This window comes from Anas acuta, chromosome 2 (genome assembly GCF_963932015.1).
Source record: "Anas acuta chromosome 2, bAnaAcu1.1, whole genome shotgun sequence".
In the NCBI taxonomy this organism is placed as follows: Eukaryota; Metazoa; Chordata; class Aves; order Anseriformes; family Anatidae; genus Anas; species Anas acuta.
In genome coordinates this window covers 59,390,016-59,407,541 of record NC_088980.1, presented here as the reverse complement: position 1 = coordinate 59,407,541, position 17,526 = coordinate 59,390,016, and the positions used below count along the sequence as shown (strand labels likewise).

Sequence of the window (17,526 nt, the reverse complement as noted above, 5' to 3'; positions counted from 1 at the left end):
AAAGATATTAAAGAAAATAGGCCAAACTATTTATTGTGATTCTCTTGTACTTGGTGACAAATCTTGCCCAGTCTGAGTCAAGCTCTACAATGGGTAACTCTTTTTGTACCTCTCAAGGGAGTAGCTGTCAGACATTTAGCTACTTAAAAATAATTCTTTTTTAACAGATGTTTATTGGTTACCATTACAAGTGCAACTTTATTTGGGATTTCTGAAATTGTGGAGCCAATGTTCATCATTCAGTTAAAGCAGTGGAAGAATATAGTTTAAATATGTCCATAATAATAAAGGGAAACAATCAGAACACAATGGATGAAAACTGAGCAAGAGAAAATCTTTGGAGTCATAAACAAAAATCATGTGCAGTCACAAAACCAGGTGAAAAAATCTATTCTTTCCAATTTCTTTTTCTCTGGGAGAAGTTTGTTTAGATAGTCTTTTTAGGTATTTTTGCACTTGATTTGGGAGAAGAAAAAGACGGTAGCTTTTTATAGTGATGTTCTCAAACTTTTGCTTGATATTGCTATATAATGGTTTGTAGGTGTTTATTTATGCTTCTCTATTTTCCCTAGTGATAAAAGCAATAAAGCCAATCTAATGCTGTGTATGTATAATCTCAACATATCATGAATTTATTATCTGAATCTATAGTTAGATATCAACAGTACGTTCATGGCACAGCATGTATGGCAAGTGGTACTCCATGTATTCTTTCCCTCACTGCCTTCCTTAGAGCTTGGTATGAAGCAGGGTGTCTGGGCAGGTTGTATGCCATCCAGAAAACAATTCAGTGAGTTTTGCTATACATTTATATCCCTGCTTGCACAAATGATCCTCCAGGATACAATTAAAAAAAAAAAAAAAAAGAAAAAAAAAAGAGTTAAAATAGGTTTTTCGTGTTCTGGTTTCATCAGTGTTATGGTTTACATATTAGATCCAAGACCTTTGGAAAAATAATTTGTTTTAAACACCTTTTTCTGAAGATGTTCTCTGCTTCAGTCTTTTTTATATCCTTCCCATATCATAGTATTAATAAAAGAAAAAGAATACTTTGAGACCTGTTTTAAAATGTCAATTATTATAGAAAAGCTTTTAGATTTAAGATGTTCATGTGTACATATACCATTAGTATCTCAATCCTTGATATTGGTCTTCTCTTGGGTGTAAGTCATATTTTTGATGCATTTCAGACAGTATATCAAGAATAGTGATAAATGTTTTAAGTTGAAGCATTTCAGTAGCTGTAATTGTTATAGATGTGTCTGAACCTGCATCCATTAATCCTTTCTGCACAAGGTTATGGCAGGATCTTTCTCTTAATAGTATGCAACTGTAGCAGCACAGAAGTAATTAGGTTTTGAGCTGATATGGGAGAACTGCTGAAAATAAGTACTCATGTCAAAAATTCTGCTCAGTAATACATGGAAAAGATAGAAATATAAATTGACAGCAATCAGTTGAGAGCTTTCAAAATAACTTGTATTTGTCTGTTTTAATATCAGCAGCCATAGTAAATACAATGCAAACATGACAGGTCTGACCAAGAGCCAGCCAGATGCTGGGCCCAAAGCAGCTGGTGAAGGACTGGTCCAATCCCTGAGGTCTTCCCAGGAATTCTCGGGAGGCTAGCAGAAAAAAACAAACAAACAAACAAACAAACAAAAAAAAAAACAAAAAAACAAAAAACAAACCCTTCATCTTCTTGCAGTTCCCAGCTTCCAGTGGGGGAAGAAAAAAGCCCACATACCTGAAGATGACTTCAGCTTTGTCTAGGACTGTGGGTGTCCTTTTCCCTCTGCTATTTATTTACATTCAGTAAAACTCAGATGTAGCCTAGGATGTGGGCCAGTTACTGCTGTATTGCAGAATACTATTAGTCAATCTGATGCTTTAGAGGAAGAGAATCCCCTCTTCTCCTTCATTCCTTCATAATGCACCTGGCCAGTTGTGCAATGCTAACCAATGAACAGCTGCTAACAATGAGGAAATTGTGCTCATAAGAAGTAGCTCAGGATCTGATGGTTATTCTCTAGGGAGAAATTTAAGCACTAGGGACTTGCTTCTTGCCGGGACTTTTTTTTTTTTTTTTTCACATGAAAAAGTTGTCTGTATTGAATTAAACACTTTTATCTTCTCTGTTTATGACTTTGTGGAGCTGGTTTCTTTAGAGGGACTCCGTTTCCCTACCATTTCCTCTTCCCCTCCCCCTTTTCCCTCTCAACCCCTCTATCCATCTGGGAGGATTAAGGATTTTACAGCTGAGAAACAGCTAGGCATTGGAATAGTTATTTATAGTTTGATTGGTAACTTTTCCTAGCAGTAATGTTTGTCTGCGTTGATGTTACTTAAATATGCGTATATGAGTATGTAGATGTGAATTAGCATATGGGGTGCATTCTACGAAAAGTGTGTGTGTGTAGTCCGTATGCAGTACATCCTTTCAATACATTCACTTTTACTGTGCCTTTTCTACAAACATCTTGTAGTAATTTGAAAAAAAAAATAATAAAAAAAAAATAAACAGGATATGAAAATCCAGTGCCAAAGAGGCAAGTCTTTAGGCGTGAGTGAAATTTAGCTAATAACATAAAGAGCTTCATCTATGAAGGGAAGCCAGTTCCTTGGACTTTAGAAAATAAGCAGAAACATCTAAAGTCTGATGCATTAATTTGAGATAGTTTGCCATCCTTCACAGTCTGATTTAGGTATATGCCCCTGGGAGAGCAGTCAAAGGAATCCATATAAATAATAAATGTACTGAATCTTTTTCTTCAGTAACTATAAGATTTTTGCATTGACTCATGTGTTTAATCTGGCAAAATCCTTTCAGCATAAACAAATTCAATTCAGATTGGCTAGGCAGGAGTTTCAGAAGTAACTAGCAGTACTTATACTGGTCTGTGTAAGAGTTGCTTATATATATATTTAAGTTGATTTGGATGATATCAAGGGATATATACCAATTATTATGAATTTATAAGATCATTATATTGGCATGTATTTCTCTGTACACCTTTCTGTTTCATCATGAGAAGGATCTAACTGGAATACTCTGTCACAGTTTTATTTCTCATGTTAAAATAATTCTTACCAACTCACTATACTTCTATACTGGCATAAGAAAGCTAAAACTGTTTCTGGCTTGAATGTCTTGTTATAATACAAACAAATGTGTATGCTGTTCTGTATGCAAATATACAAAAAAAGATCATCTTCAAAAATCTGCTATAGTTGAAAGAATTTTTATCAGCGGATAGAAAACAAGTGATCACTACCAGGCATGACTCATCAATCTATTTAGCAATGGTCATGGTATTTAGTAGAAAATCTATTAGGATTACTTCAAATACAACTCCTTTTTTTTTTTTTTTTTTCTCTGTTCTTCATCTTGAAATAGCCTAGAGACTTCATTGAATGGAAAGCTGAATAAAATTCAAAAAGTTTCATTCTTATAATGAGGAGGAAAGATCACTTGAACATTTGCTTCAAAGCTTGTCACTGGGGTGCTATTAAATGGAAGTCTACTGAGTGGGCAGTGTTTGTCTGAAGGTCTTGAAATTGTGCTTACAGGCTGGATTTCAGTTAATTTGTTTGTTCCTATGACTTGTGAACCTGCATGTAACCAGTTCTGAAATAACTGCAAACGCTTTATTCAGAAACTTGCACTGAACCCGACATATTCAGCCATAATTATAACCACCAGATCACAATATCTGAAAGTGTTCCTTACAAAAAGCAGACTTTCTTGGAACACCTCCAGCTGCCTTCAGAATTGGAATTTCTGATCAGATCAGCAGACTCTTTGAATATCTTGCTGTGACCAGGGATGCAAGAACTAAACCCTGAAAATAAGCATCCAAAGCCTATCTCTGTTGACATGGTTTGGGCCAGTCACAGAGAAAGCGTTTGAAGCCTTGAGGAAGTTCTGGCCTACCACATAGATGATGAAAAGTACTGAAGACCATCTGGCCTTCATAATAACTGAAATCATCTATGCCAGCTTCAGAGAAGGCAGCATTCCATCATTGCTAAGCATGCAGTAGTCTAGCCAATTTTGGAGAAATGTACGTTTCTTGCCAATGCCCTCATTGTTTATACCCATCGTTTCTCCCATCTCGTCTAATGCTCAGTCTCTGCTTTAGAAAGAGTAGTTGATGGCAACTCATCCTCAGTAGTACCTTAATTCTCTTTGAACAAATATACCATGAGGTGACAGAAATCAAATAAATCCCAGATTAGATAAAAATGTTCAAGTTCTTATTGCTAGTTTTATTTTCAGCATTTGACAGGTCTAAATGCGTAATGCATGTGCAGCCTGTGCAAGGGAGTAGTACAATGCAAACTCATTCTTTTGGGCAGTATTTTGGGCAGTATCTTTTTTGGCATCTTTGTTATCAAGGCTTTCCCAGAACATCTGAACTCCCCAGAAATGATGCTGTACAATTCAGGCTTGCACTGGGAGTTAGATACAATGTATTTTCATTAAAATGTTATTCATTAATTATAATATATATGCATTCTAATGACTTTAAAATATCTTAGTAATTCCGGACTAGATTCTTTCTGTGGTTATAGAGGTGCATATTTAATCTTAACTCCATTCAGATGGGTAGAAGTAGTTTGGAATTATTCAGTCAGAATTTAGGCTGCAAATAGAGCTAGCCACTGAAGTAAATGCAGCTGTTTTTTCTATATTGTTAATGCTAGTGCATTAGATGACTTTATCTGCTTCCTGCTATATATGCATACATTTTAAAACAATTTTATTTTGCACCCTGAAAACTGAGAGAGGCTTACCTGTGTTATGGTAAAGCAAAACAAACAAAAACAAAACAAAAATTAATGAAAAAGAAGTGCTGTGGAAGACTTCACTAAGGGAGTTTTTTGGTTGCTTTTGTTGTTGGTTTGTTTGTTTCCAAATCAAATCACCATTTAAGACATTTTTAGGTACTTTTCAAAGGATGATATGATCAACATTTATGCTGAGGTGTTAAACCCAGGATTATAATTATTTGTTAAATGCATGTTTTTTTATTTCCAAAATGTCCTGCATGCAGAATGGAAATAATTTAGGCTTATCAAATAGCAGTCAGCCCTCCCTTTGCATGTCATTATTTTCATATCTATGTTGCCTCTTTCAGACATGAGCCATCTTTTTGTCTTTTACATTTCTACTTGCAATTTTTTGTACTTTGTGGTTCATTCCTGTAGCTGTTTAGTTGCTGTATTATTTTTCCTGATCTAAATTTCCTCAAGGGCTCTTGTTAAATATATGTTAGAGTTGGGTATATTTTATTTTGCCCTACAAATACACCTTTACATAATCAAGCTCACTGGTCATCGTTGCTCTTACAGTTCAACCCACTGAAGTCAAGGAGACCAGTTATATCAATAGAGGCATACAAAATCAACTCTTAAAAATCCCAAGGTATGAAATGCAGTCTTGTTAGCACAAATCTGTTTTGGGACTATATGAGAGAATCTTCATGCATCTGTGTAATCCCTGGAGGTTTTACATCATTTCTCTGACTTAAGTTAATATGATCCACACTTATTTTATTTCCCCCCCCTCTCTTTTGAATCATGGGAGAGTTAAACATTTTACTTAAGATAATTTTAAAAGATCACTCCACAGTGAGTCTCCTGAAAGAACTGCATAGTACAGTATACTTCAGAGTATTTGGGGAAAATAAACAAATCTGTTTGAGCATTGCTACTAAAATTATGTGGTCTCCTCAAGAAATTGATGATAAATTTCCAGTAGTGACAGGAACCCAGCGCCTCCTATGAAAGAGCTCTACTCCTGCAATTCAAAATGCTGGTTTCTCCAGTTGAGAGGATTTGGGATTTCTACTCTCTGGTTATAATACAGTATTAAAATAGACTCTTTAATATTTATGTGATTTAGAGAGGTTTTCACCCTTTTGGCAGGTGGCAGACGTCAAAGTAGGCTGTTAACTTGGGCAGAGATTTTGAAAACACAAATTTTAGAGGTTTCCACCTCATTAAGTGTTTGGGCACTTTAACTCAACGATTACTAGAGACCTGAATACTTGAAGATTCATTATCATGCCTGACGATTTCAGATTATGGAGAAATTAAGACAATGTAGAGTCTTTCTCTTCACTTAAGACAATTTGAATTAGGTGTAATTAAAGATTCTTGCCATAACGAAGGGGTTAGACTAGATGCTCTTTAAATGTTCTTTTGAATACAAACCATTCTATGATTCTATGTAATCTTAAATTGTTTTTTTGAAGCAACTAATTTCAGGGACAGACATCAGGGATTAGCTTCTAACCCTGTTGATGGGAGAGGCAGAATTTCTATTGACTTTTTACTCAATAGAACTTATTTTTAGCCACTTGAAGTTTGCATCCTTTTAAAATACCATTAAGTAAAGCACCTGCCTAAAATAAATATTACCCTTCAGTACCAGGAACAAAGTACAACTCTGTTTTGTTACTGAATCAGAACCAAAGGTGGAAAATAAATTATTTATCTTGTTCCACAGTCCAGCCTATCAACATAAACAGATCTTAAACTGGGATGAATTCATACATACACACTGAATTCTTATCAATGATCTAGTAGTACTGTTTGTGAAGTAAGAGATAAGATGTACCCATGATACAAACCATATCTACCCAGCTACCCAGCTGAAAGCAGGACAAAAACCACCCAAAACTTCTGAAATGCTTTGTGATTCTGTGGAGTAACAGTCAAGTCATGCTGATTTTTTTTTTTTTTTTTTGTCAGTATTAGCATAAGGATAGAATACCTCAGATTTTTTCCTAAACCTTATCATGAGGTGATATTATCATAGAGTCATGATCTTTCTTTTGTCTCCCAGAAGGATCAGGATTCATCTTACAACTTTCTCTTGAGGTCCATTACAGCCAAACGTTTGCTCTGTTTTAATTCACATACAGGTTAGGGAATGAGCCATCACTGAGCAGATTTTGAGATACCAATCTGGCAACAGTTTACCTCATTCCTCATTATTCTCCTGTCATTTTGTTATGATGTGTTTTTAAGAACATCCAGCTTTTACTTGCAGGAAAACCATTTCCTCATGCAAAGTAGAACATGCAGACCTGATTTATTTCTCATTTCAGCTGCAAATCTGTTGATTTGTATTTAGAAGAGTTCATATCTTTTTTTTTCTTTTTTTTTTTTTTCTTTTTCTTTTTTCTTTCCTCTCCTATGTGTACATGTATTACAGGCCAGGCTGTGACTGGCATTTACAGCAGGAAGAAAATGAAGGGAGGGCTGGTAGAGAGAATTTTGTTTCTTTTTAGCACTGTCAATGGGATCCAGCTGTAAATTTAGACCTTGCAGCTCATGCATGCTCCTTCAGAGGGAAGTATTTACCATGTTCCCCTATTCCCCTTTATGCAAGAAATACCAGTCAATCTACAGTCTCCATTTAATCTATTACAAAAAGGATAACATACTGTGGTTGCTTATCATAGCAGAAATTGGATTTAAGTGTGTAGAAGCCCCTTTCCTGTGTTCCATTGAACATCCATTTTTTGTAAGGTAGTGACATGCTGAGAAAACTATTTTGCTTTATATAACATACTTATCTAATGCAATATTTATTGCTTTTACATGCTGTAGTGGACTCTATGCATGTTACATCATCCAACCTTCTTTGGATGTGCTATGTTTGTGCTTATGTCTCACAGTGGGTGACTGGATTCCTGAGGACCCATTCCCAGATGCAGATTTTTGACCACAAAACTCCCGTGCCCACTGGTGGCTGTTGATATTTTTCTGGGAAATGAAGAAGTGGTCTCCTAGATGGGTATGCTGCTGATGGGTAGCCTCAGGTGACTGAATACCCAGTGCGTTCAGAATGTAGGGGCTTGCTGCCTCCAATTGATTGGAGGCAGAGGTATGTCTCCCAGTATTCCCCAAGATACTCCATAGAGAAACTTTTCTGGATTATTTATTTCAAACAATGGGCTGATTTTTTTTTTTTTTTTTTTGTAGCTATTGTTTACCTCTTTGAGGAACACTTGGTTTCCAGCTGTTTGGGAATGCTATTCTTGTCATAAAGATAATCTGAGTGGCTATGATTAGTTTCTACAAGATTTTGAGAAATACAAACATGCAAAAAGAAATGTTAAAGAATTAAGTCAAATGTTAGCTTTTTGTAGTGGCAGGATTTGTTACGTCTTAGAGTATTTATGCTTTTCAGTCCCCTGCAGTATAACCTGGGATGAAGTTTCCTTTGTTTCTTCATGGAACAATACTTACTTTCTTTTTAAACAGAGATAGACCCGAATCAAAGTTGTAGATCCCAGCATCTCTTACCCTTGTGTTTTTATATAGAAACAAATTCTCGACCTGAATTTTTCAAATGTTCCCATCTCTTAAGGTTGCCCTGTTTGTGTAATATATGGATTTTATTAATTGTCTCCTTTAGTCTGTCAAGTGTCATAATTGTTTTGCTCTTCTTTCCATTATTCTACTTCTGATTACTGTATATGGAGGCAGTGGGATTTTATCCCAGTTTTAGTAAAGAAAAGTGCTGACTTGAAATGCAGTGAATGACAGAACTGAATCCAAAGAAGTCATTATATCCGAATAAGTCATTATTGTACACTTAGAGGCATTTCGTTTACTTCAAGGCTAATAGGGACACGTGTAAGCTGTTCAGACGTGATTTTTGGGGGATCTTCTGAAATTGGCATTTGCTTTTGCAAACTAACACAGATTAGATGTGGTTGAAAATGAGCAATAAATCGATCTAAATAATAATAATAAATAAATAGACATACTAATAGGTATTTCAACTTTTCAGGATATTTTTCCAGAATCTGATAGAGGACAAGTAAGTCAGGCATCTGGTAGGAAACACCATTCTGTTCTATGCCTGATGTCTGTATCTAATTTAAGGAATATTTTTATGCAATGTCGTTTCACAGTTTGAGCTGCACTGTCGCAGGACGTGAAACCTCCTTCCGACTTGTGCTCAGCTGTTTGTGTGCATGCTTGAAAGAGGCTGCATGATTCCTGTTGCAAGGAGGAGGCTGAAAGGCACCTCTGCACCAGTTCTGGCACATTACATATTGGGGCTCAAACAGGGCTCAGCAGGGCTGAGTGTGTTGCAGCCAGGAGGATGAGGCTGTCAGCTGCCTCAGCAGGTTCCCCCTCCCCTATCTTCCTTCTCCTCCTCTTCTTCCTCCTTCTGGTCTTCTGGGCAGCCCTGGGCAGGCAGTTCTGACCACACCTGCCCCTTGCTTTGCACTGCCGCAGCTCTGCCTCCAGGGTTGGGGTCTCCAAGGCTGCTGCAGGTAGTCCAGGAACACGAATTATCCACCTTCCTCCTCCATCTCCTTTGTAGCGTGGTCAGGGTGAAAACAACATCTCGTCTGAATTATTCTTCAAGTCAATCTTTAAAGTCCCAGGGAATTTTCCCCTCCAGCATAAGCTAGGTTTTCTTTTGTTTCTTGTTACTAAGTAAAACCACAAGCAGTGGTGCCCTATTCAATAGCTAGGAACAGCTTTGCCACCTTTATTTCAAGCAAGATCACAGGAAAAATAAAGGATCAAGGTAAACATCCAATGTTGTGAATTTGTAACAAAATTTAGAAAAAAAAATCTCTTTTTACAGGCTTCTTTTTTTTTTTTTTTAATAGCTTGTAGGGTTCAAAAATATATTTCAAAGACATTTAAATACACAAGCAGTCATTTGTACTGGCATGAGAATACAGTAAAAATGATTGTATAATGGCAAATAGGTGAAAGATTACACAGAGGGAAGAATTTGACATTCAAAGACATTTAGAGTTTTTAATATTAATCTTTACTGGTAGGTATTGTATTGTATTATCAAGGGTTCAAATTACACCTGTGTTTTTCTTTGTATTGTAATACTGGTCTGAGCTGAAAATTCTCCAGATTTTCAAAACTTTGTTGGTCTCTTTTAGCTTTGTAATTACGAACAGATTTGTGTTCACATTTTTATTTATTTATTTATTTTCTGTAGGGTGACCCCAAAGCTGCTTATGCAGAATAATTTTGAAACTGTGCTCACCTTTCAGGCTATGATGTATTAAATATACTGACGCATGTGCTGTCATACTGGAGTTGTCTGAAGCCATAAGGCTGTGGCAGCTTCAAGCTTGGCTTTTGTTATTGTCTATAACAGGAAAACACTGAAAACCTGTTGTCATGTGGGTATGCAGATATAAAAAACATTAAACGTTCATTTCCGTGTTGGTTTTGTAAGGGGCAAGTATTTACGTGTAGTTACAGACCTTTTTCCTGAGGTCAGTTATTGGATAAAGTCTTTAGTGTCTCCAAGAGGTGGCTGATGTTTTTCAAGACAAACTTTTAATATTGCTACTTACTGCTGTGAAAGACTTACTAATACACTCATCGCTACATTAGTCTTTGGGGAACTATTCATACGGGGCATATTTGAGCAGTGTCAAATTTTCATGAATAATACCCATATTCATTTTGAATGGAAGGTGTTCTCTGGCATGCTGCCAAAGCACGAAACATGTCAAAACTATCTTCATTTATTTGCTGAGCCCCCAGAATCAGCATTTAAAAGCAGTGCTTCATTACTCTCTTGTACACTGTATGCTCTTGCAGTCCTTGACTGGGCAAAAATATCAGTTAAGTAAGCAAGTTGTACAAACTTCAGGATATCATCAAAGCATGGGGAAAACCAAATGAATGTTGAAACAAGAAGAGTTGTACTCTGGGCAAAATTCGAATACTACATCAACTGTATTTCTCTTGAGACCAATAAATGTTACTTAAAAATGAATTGGTATTTGATGCTTTGGGGAGTTGTCCTTTCTCTGAGTATATTCCAATACAGTGTGACTGTTTAAGGCTATTCTCATGTATGAATACACTTGGTATTTGAAAAATAGCTTTCATATTCGTATGGGTATTTATTAGCCGTTCTTTTTCACATTACTTTGAGATTCATGTCTGATATTAAATTAGGAAGCCATTTTAGATGATATTTTCAAACTGAGTTGCAAAACGGCTGCAAATGCTTTTTTATTTATTTATTTTTTTCTCTCCACATTCTTACCCAGATCTCAGATTATTTCTGTCACTATATCTTTTGACAGAAGAGGAACAGTAAGTCAGCCACTTACTTATATTGGGAGAAAAGAACACTTGCAGTGTTTCTCTTGCTGCTGAAATAAATAAATCTTCCTTTGTTTCATGAGATCTTACGGCTTTTGCAACTTTTAGATTTACAAAATAAAATGCCTCTGGAGTTTTTCTGAGCAAAACAGTGACTTTGGGAGGATTTTGAAAGGATGCAGAAAATGGTTTAACTTTCACAAGAAAAAGTCCATGTGTATTTGTCCTCTAAGTCAGAACAACTTCCCAAATATTGGAGTAGCTTTGCTAGCTGAAGTCTTCACTGGTTCATACTGTTAGGGAGACAACACCTGGGAGTGGGGCTTATCTGCACAGAAAGTCAGAAGCTCTGTTGCATGCATTTGTTTCAGAAATTACTTTTCTTTTTGACTGTCTTTATTCTTGAAGATTTTTTTTTTTTTTGTGTGGTTTCTCTGAGTTTCCTTTCCATTTGATTTCAAGCTCATAGTCTACAACTGATGATCCATGATGAAACATCTTCAGTGTCGTGAATCATCCAATGCCCTAGTTTTTCTTAAAAATAGAAAAAGAGAAAGTGTCTGTCATCTTACAAAGTACAACTTCATTTTCTATTTTCCAAAAGCACTTTGGTAAGAAAACGGCCAATAAATGCAATGATGGGAATTGAAAAGTTTAAGGGAGAACATAGTTCTATAACAAGTTACTTGAGATCTGTGCCACCTCCTTCCTAGTCTACTGCTGTCTGCATTATAATACAGAGTCCTGGCCAATCTTCCTTGTCGTTTTGTTGCTAATGGTCCTTTCTTCCCAGTCCTTGTCCTTTTTATTTTCTCTGTACATTGCCTACACAGTCATTGGTTTTCTCAAATACAGCACCAGGGTACAGAAACTACTAGCCTTGTCCTGTTTAAAGCAGTGGTGGCCATTCTTGCTCTGAAATGACATCTCAGCATTCTTAATATCTATTCTTTTCAGTGTGCTTGAAGTGTTTGTTGTGCCTTGCACTAAGCCAGAATTAATTCTTTTGATACCCGACCCTATAGATCACTGACAGCCCAGTTCTGCTATACTTTCTGATGTTGTATAACACTATGCTACTTAAAAATTCTATTTAAAATAACATGACTACTTAGCGTGAATCCTGCAGACCATAGCCATGTGAAGTAGAGTTCTGTTTCACAAGTGGTCCCTTTGAAGTCAGTCAAGTTACACGTGCTTACATCATGTCTGAAGTTGGTCCACTGTGTTTACAACATGCATATTTGATATTGAGCAGTGGGTGTACATAACTTTTAAAATAATAAAATCTTTATTACTTTGAGGAATGTGCACATTAAAGAACAGATTTTCATTTACATGAAGGCTCCTTACAATCCTCTGGCTATTCAACTACCCTTACAGCTAGCATAAATTCCACTAAAGGCCCAGTGAAAATCCCTTTTCATAGCCAAAGTTGTGTAAAACGGTGCTGCATGTAAACCAAAATGCAGCCCTTCACAAAAGGGATGTTTTAATTTCATGGCAATATTTTCACAATTTTTTGTTTTCCTGTTGTAAAAATATAATGTAATTAATCAATGTAAATTTTTGCTTACTTTTAGTGTATATTATATCATCTTACAGTAAATCTTTTATAATGAACAGTTGATCTCTTTTATCCCCAAGAGATTCAAATCAAAATTTAGCACTTATTACTTTTTTTTTTTTCTAGCTCATTTAAACACAGCTTATTCCTTGAATTACTCGGAAGAAGTAAAAGCAAAAAGTATTAAGACAAATATATAATGTCAATTGGAATCTGTGTTGCTTGGGTCCATGGGCTGGAACAGGAAGATAATGCATAGAAACATACTTGATCTCCCTATCCTAAACTATAGTTTGCATATATAGAATGTAGAAGTGGACTTTTATGTCTAAAGCTTCTCAAATCTGTTTGCTCTTTGGTTTTAAGCTCCAGCTCTGGTCCGTCTGCATAAAATGGACACTTATGAGGCTACAGAAACCGACTTAATAAGCTTCAGCTTCTGCTAATTAAACAATAAACACCTGGAAGTAGTCTAAAGGTATTATCTTCTACCTGGTGAAAAGAAGTATTACTCGTATTACTGTTTGCAGGTCACCTTATATTTAAAACACCAGAAAGAAATTTGGGGATTTGGATTCATTTCTCAAGTGCAGCAAATTCCTTGTTTGGCTCTTGGTAATTCTTAGTGTCTGTATACCTATATACCTACCTGTTGACCTGTCAACCTGTCTGTTTACCTGTTTGTTTCTGTCTGCATCACAGAGGAGTTGTGAGAATAATGTCAATTATACTTTCCATACAAGAGTCTGCCTAATAGCTGCAAGGAACTCTTAGAGTGGGGAAAAAAACAATTTCTGATATTGTCAGGAAAGTTCATTGCTTCTCATGTTATTTACCCTGCAAGAGAAAGAACAAATGACTTGGAAATCTTAGGGGAGAACCCATCTATATGAAATCTGGACAGATCTGTGCAGTCACATTCAAAGACATTTTAATAGGAAAATTTCCTGTCCTGGCATAGAATATTTTGTTTCTTTTGGACAGAATATTATAATATTTATGTAGTGTATCCATATAAAGCTAGTTTACAGTTTTCCTGTATGGTTCCTGAATGAATCCTTGTCATCTTCTTTCTTCCTTCTTTTTAACTGAGAAAATAAGCAGTGTATTGGAAATTTTTCTTTATATGCTGTAGGCTACACTTAACCATTGAGGTCTTGGTAATTTGTGTTTTTAATGGATAGGGGGGTTTCCTTCTGGGTCATTTTCACAGAGCAACTTAGGTTGTCCAAACATATTCTGAAATACGCTGGGGATTATGGTTTCAACACATGCATGCCTAGGGCCAAAGTATGAGTAACACATGAAATTTTGTTCCATTCCATGAACAAACCACTGTTTTGTGGTATAATACAAAACATATCTAAGCAGTTTAGATCACTATCAGGCATTACAAGGTTAGGTTTTCTATTTATGTGACTACCCAAAGCTCATTAGAAGCTCATTTTGTAGCTCTAGGGAAGTAAAAATAAAAAGCAGTGAAAAATAGTACATTGTATTCTGTTCTAATTATACTCTATTTACTGTACTACTAATATACGTCAAGTGTATAATTTTATAGTTGCAGAGCCTGATTTCCCAAACTTGTGAAGTCCAGTATTGTTCATAAAACTGTTGTGCGTGCAATTTAACTGTGCAACTTCAATTGCGTAGACAAACTAGCTGTGCGTGCCTGCAGATTACTGGTTGCTGATCTCTTTGTATTGTTGAATATCCTTGAAGCAAATTTCAGTTCCTCTTCTCCACCTGTGAGAAAATGACAATGACCAGGCTCAGAGGGATCATCAGGAGGGAACTGATGAATTGGAAATATCAGATAGTTTATTCACTTTCAGATGCTATCAGATTCTGGATGTAGATTTTGACTACTCAAAACTACACTCTGATTGGCTGTGTGAATCTTTTAAGAAAAATTACAGGAGTGCTTTCACCTCTGTCATGCAGGTGGTGGTTTCATGTCACCATCAAACCAAATTTGTGCCTGGTGGGTTGAAACAATTCATTAAAGTATGAGAATGCAATAAGTGTAGAGCAAAGATTGGAGGCAGGAAGTATCTGTTGTGAGGCACTATATTTTTAATTGTTGTTTCTTGTCATGTTTTCCTTTCTAGCTACAACTTTGTGGCCCTATTTGCATATTGGTCTCAGCTTTTATGAAAGGAAGAATGCAGAACACAGCCATACATGAATAGTAAAGCTTATGTAGCTAAGGGCAGAGAAAGGGAAAGTAAGTCCATTAGGTAACAGAAAAAGCAAGGTTTTGGACAACCTAGATAAAAAACAATGATAACCTTCCCTTTCCCATGCTCTTACCTCTCACTGGAAATGACTTTCTATAATAAAAAGATATGTTGCATAAACCCAACCAAAAATGAGTGTTTACATTTTTTCGTAATGTAAAATTAATGAGCCATTCTCCTAATAGTAAAAAGCTTTTGCTGGGTGTGCATTAGTGGGTTATAAGTACTCTTCACAGGTGGTTGAATACACAAGGCTGAAACACACCCAAGACATACATTGAATCCTAGCAAGGCACACTCAGTCATGGCTTATACTATAAGAGAATATTTAACAGCATTCCTGTTTATATAGCACTTAGAACAGCAAGCTTACACATCTTATTTTAAACTAACAGAACATGTTTTAAAATGAAAGCTGTGCATGAAAAAAATCCTTAAAATCTAGATAGCAAGAGTACCCTCTTCATGCTTAGTGTAACGTAGGACAGCAGTAAAACGAAAGCACCATGTTGTAGACTGAAAACAATATGCCTGTTCCACAAAATACATGGCTGTTTACTAGTCTGTCTTCTTGCATATTCCAGTGTCTGTACAACCACAGGTAACGAGATGACAGCATTAAATTAAACCACAGATATTTGTCCCCAAATTAAGTTTGCCTTTGCTTCTATGTTCTTTTCTTATTTATTTTAATTAGCGAATACAAGCTATGTTTTTCTTCATCTTTAGCCTTATTTCAGATTTGCTGTTATGCACCTTGTTATAAATTCCTTGGCTTCCAAGCAAAGTTTTATGGGCATGGAGCATTGTGTTTAAAAATAAAAATTCTTAACACCCATATGTTTTGAGGTACAATTCCTTTCCTCAGAGGGTATATAACACATAAAACAAAAAAGCCTATTTTATAATGGAAATCTGAAAACAATCAGTGAGCCTCTTGTTCAAAGTAACACCAGGTTTGCTTTAATTTTCAACAAATTCAATTTTCTTTAAAGTGCCGTTTATATGCCCATGTTGAATTATAATAGTTAACAGTAATTTATTGGGGATATTATTCCAGGAATTTTTCTGTCTTCTACCTTTGACCCTAGGGATGTAGTGGGGGGGGGGGGAGGGCAGAAAGAATATATGGTGCAGTATGACACAATGTGTAGTGCAAGAAATTAATGGTACACCAGAAAGGTTATCTGGGAAAGACACATTGATTGCATTAATTCAGTTTAAAAAATAAAACAAAATTAAAAAACATCACTTCCACAGACTTTATGCACCATAAGACTACTATCTGTTATCAATTGTTTCTTCTGCTAAGTTATCTTCAAAGACACTGAGTTTTCTTTTGTGATTCTAGGAGAGGGTCATTGTAGCCCCCAAAATTGAGCAATTTAATCCCAATTCAAAGATAGTAGTAACAAATGGAAAATCTCCACCGTGAGCTTTGAATGACAGCAGAAATAATGTTGTATCTCTGTATAAGCTAAAGGCTTTATGATAGGGTTTGGGTTTTTCTTTATGCTTTTTAAGTTCTGAGGTACCCCATTTCAGGCAGAGTCTTGTCATTATTTTCTTGTAAATTTTCTGTGTAAGTCAGAAGTTTTTATAAGACTCTTCATGTTTTCACAAAAACTGAATCTTCTAACATTTTCTAACCCTACTCTGTGTCTTTTTTAATATTTGCCTCCTGTTGTATGGGCTCCAGTGGAGAACTGGAGGGAAACTGTTACTTATACATATATTTGCATATTTTACGTCTGGTATCAGGACTTTGCCCTGCATGTTCATAACTAGAGGCATTAATTTAAATGAAGAGGTTATGCTTCTTCCTTCCCTAGCCTTCATCATGTGAATGGGAGTGAAGCTGTTTGATGCAGCAAAATTGAAATATCCCTCAAGTTAATCTTGGCCCTCTGATAAGTGAGGCTGACCAAGCACAGCTATTTTTCTCTTGCTTGGGGGTGGGGGTGGGGGGGTTCTTTGCTCTTGAAGATGGATTGTATTGATATTTAATTAATATGTTATCAGACACAAAAGAGAGTTATTTGAAATCTGAAAAATATTAAAAACAAACAAAAACCAGAAAATAACAAAATGAAAAATTATTCTAAAATCCCTCTTGGCTTTGTACAGTGATTCAAGGGAAAATATATAATACTGCTGGCTGTCGTCCTTCTCTACAAAGCATTGCAGAAAAGGCCACAAGCTGCAGGAGATGATTCTGTTTTGTGTGGCCTCACAGAAATTTGATAATTCAATTTCTCTTTCTTCTCAATTGGGAAACCATTTGCCTAACCTTTATCATTGTGTATGTAAGACTTGCCATTTTCAGTTGCTAGAAACAGTAGTGCCAGAGCGCTGATTTAGCAGTTTTGTTCCCTGTAGGCCACCCAAAAGCTCATTTTCTGTTATACTGTACTTTGTGAATTGTCTGTCAGCCTACAGTCAGGTGAACTCTGCTTCTAGATGTGCTCTTCCTATACTGCTGCCATCCTTCCAGTAACACATCATTGTTCCTGCAGCATTTTGATTATGCAGCATGTTTACACATCACTGGGGCAACGGAGCCCTTTGACCGTTTGTTATTGCAATGCATCA

The 17,526-nt window shown here is 36.1% G+C and overlaps 1 protein-coding gene across 28 annotated transcripts in view; it reads left to right on the top strand.

The window, feature by feature from the left end:
* SUGCT (succinyl-CoA:glutarate-CoA transferase) overlaps positions 1 to 17,526 on the top strand; it is a 320,240-nt gene that overhangs the window by 173,563 nt on the left and 129,151 nt on the right. The window contains exon 15 of one of the 28 annotated variants that reach the window (XM_068674918.1): positions 5,356 to 5,430. The exons of the other annotated variants lie outside the window; for them this stretch is intronic. Coding sequence (XP_068531019.1) covers positions 5,356 to 5,418 — 63 coding nt within the window. The 3' untranslated portion in view covers positions 5,419 to 5,430. Of the gene's footprint in view, positions 1 to 5,355; positions 5,431 to 17,526 lie in introns of those variants that run through there. 28 annotated transcript variants of the gene reach the window in all.